The 2,663-nt window shown below is 47.0% G+C and overlaps 1 protein-coding gene across 1 annotated transcript; it reads right to left on the reverse strand.

The window, feature by feature from the left end:
* Positions 1 to 1,261: 1,261 nt before the first annotated feature.
* Positions 1,262 to 2,409, reverse strand: EMWEY_00060510 (hypothetical protein; the record flags this gene model as incomplete). Its single annotated transcript, XM_013481548.1, has 3 exons — positions 1,262 to 1,511; positions 1,791 to 1,801; positions 2,143 to 2,409. 3 exons carry the CDS (start codon positions 2,407 to 2,409, stop codon positions 1,262 to 1,264), a joined length of 528 nt encoding a protein of 175 aa, XP_013337002.1.
* Between the last annotated feature and the right edge of the window lie 254 nt (positions 2,410 to 2,663).

Below are 2,663 nucleotides of genomic sequence, written 5' to 3' on the forward strand. Positions count from 1 at the left end.
CCAAAGGAAAAGACATTTCCAGCATCGGGTGGGAAACACTCAAAACGTCCACGCATCCACCGTTCATCCCCGCATACACCTCACTACAGAAAAAACACAGTAATAGCTGCTACGGGTGAACGCCTACACATCTCTCCAATGATTAACAACATTCGGCGTTTCGCCTGTGTTTGTAAATCCGCCAGTACACTTCCGACTCAAGGCAGCACCTTGAGGCTCCCATAAAGCTTATTAGCTTTAGCATCAGGACTCCGATATCCACGGCATATTGCACTGATCTGTTGGCTTCACAAGGGGTATACCTGACACGTTGATTGTGCAGAAGCCAATCTGCTAGATGCAGGTGTATCTGGCAAAGTTCCCGACCTCACGTGGACAATATGCTAAAGAGCATCGTAACGCGTGTGAGATAATAAACACCTGGGGACACAATCAAGCATGAGGGGGTTCCCACGAACCGTCATGCTTCAGGATTTGTTGCTTGCTTTAAATCAGTTTGATGCGCTTGCTCAATCCACGTTTGCATGCCTTTATAATGGGCGCAGTTTGCTTATTTCTGCTGGATCCTACTGTGGATTAATACGGCGATATCGCTAGGATTCCATATGCACAAGTCGCGTTCTACCGTACCAAGCAACTTTGCAACCTGAATGGTCGCACTTTATGCCGCAAGATGTACTATTGTATTACAGGGTAAAAACGCGCAGCATGGCAAGTACGCTAGCTGAGCAACTCAGCACACCTCACACCACTGAATACCACTGAACCACCAAGGCCTCTAGCCATCCAAGCTCTCCACGAACCTAAGCAGAAGCAATAGAGGATTCAAAAGACTCGTGCTCAGCAATATAGGTGTACACATATATGCAACACACGACGACCTTCACCTGCCATGTGCATCGCTCTAAGCCCAATGACACACTGGTGCATTTGCATACAGCACGCAAGCCCTTAATTCAGTAATGCAGATTCTCTGTCGATGAGTACCGTACTCCAACTGACGTCACCCGTGCTCCCCTTCAACCAACTCACGACATCCAATTAAGCATCACCTCCAGCACACTAAACTCTCAAACAAGCTGCTAGACTGCTAGTCGAAGTCCACCCTCGCAACCAGTGTCCATATTTGGCTTGTCTTGAATTCCAAAATCGCCCTGTATCAGGGGTCATTTCCTTTTGTTGCTTGCTTTAAATCAGTTTGATGCGCTTGCTCAATCCACGTTTGCATGCCTTTATAATGGGGTGCAAATGCGCTTGAAAATCACGGCCACTGCAAATGGGGGTGGAAGGCGGTGGTTAGCAATACACGAATATCAAAACGATTGCAAGTGAAGGAACCCACATGCCGGTTTCCTAAGTGCGCAAATGGCAAAATATTCACAATTTCCGGCCGGGAAGTCCTGCTTCTGGTGGCGATGCTCTCTACTTGTGTCAAGCCGAGGTCCACTTTTGTTAGTCGGTTCGAGTCTGTACGAAGTCTAAGGTCCCAATAGTACGTCAATAACGGTCCTCTGTGAGATAACGCACACGCATCGAATCAACGCAACTCCTCAGAAATTGGTTTATGAATGATGCCCGCGTGCACTAATGAAACAAATATTGCCTGGTGCGTCACAGCAAGCCGATGCGCCAAAGTCATCTACTGGTTTCTGCACGGAACTTCTGGAGAGCTCCCACAAGCAATCCACCCAATCCGGGATAGCAAGGAACCGACTTTGTGAACATTGATGTGAACATTGATCGCTTCCCCAATATCTTGTCGGCTAAGTCACGTCAAGCAAAGATTTTACGAGGGGACATACTGCGCAGGTATATAGCATATTATGGGCAGTGGGCAGAGAAAGTCTATCCGCTTTGAGATGTTTAAACTTATTACAAAGACACAAAGTGCTAAATTAATTTTGAAACAAAAATATATTCAAAGGCTCAGCTAATATCATTCCACTTCTACATCATTTCATCAGAAGCTTTCGAATCCCTCGTAACAGTATACCTGCATTATTCCCTTATCCAGCAGTTTCACGACCTTCCAAACCCAGCTCAGCCAGAATTAATGGGAGTTATTGTGAGCTTTTGCTTCAGGTAAGCACAGCAACGTGAAACTAGTGGATCTGTTGTGCAAAGTTGTGCACGCAGTCGTACTTGCAAAGCGGCAGACCTTCTGCTGGCACCAATAATGCCAAGAACTCCGCTTAGTATTGCTCCAAGTAAAAAAATCATCCCGTATTCCTTGCGAATAACTGGCGTGCGAGGATTCCCGCGTCCGTTCTGGTGCGAATGCTCCCGCGCCGTGACATCCGCCTCACCGAGATCAGCAACAATAGCTGTCGAACTGGAAGTATTTGCATTAGAAGCTAATGGAAACACAGCCAGAAATGCCACTGAAACAAGAAAGGCGAATTTTGCCATCTTCAGGAGTGAGGGGTACACCCACACAGACGCTCACTCACACTGGTTGAAAACCGTCGGCGATTGTGAGCCACACTCAGAAATGTTGTGCCCCTATAGTCTACAATATTCCGAAACGGTAGATTTTTCGGTTGGAGAAAACTATTGGTTAGAATGATTTTCAAGCACGCCCCGTTCCAAACTTGATTCAGTGTTCAAGCAGTGATGGGCTTTGCGCCTGGAACTACAGAGCTTTCTGTGGGCTGTCGTGGCCT

The sequence above is a fragment of the Eimeria maxima genome, genomic scaffold (assembly GCF_000499605.1).
Source record: "Eimeria maxima Weybridge genomic scaffold, Emw_scaff3535, whole genome shotgun sequence".
Lineage (NCBI taxonomy): Eukaryota > Apicomplexa > Conoidasida > Eucoccidiorida > Eimeriidae > Eimeria > Eimeria maxima.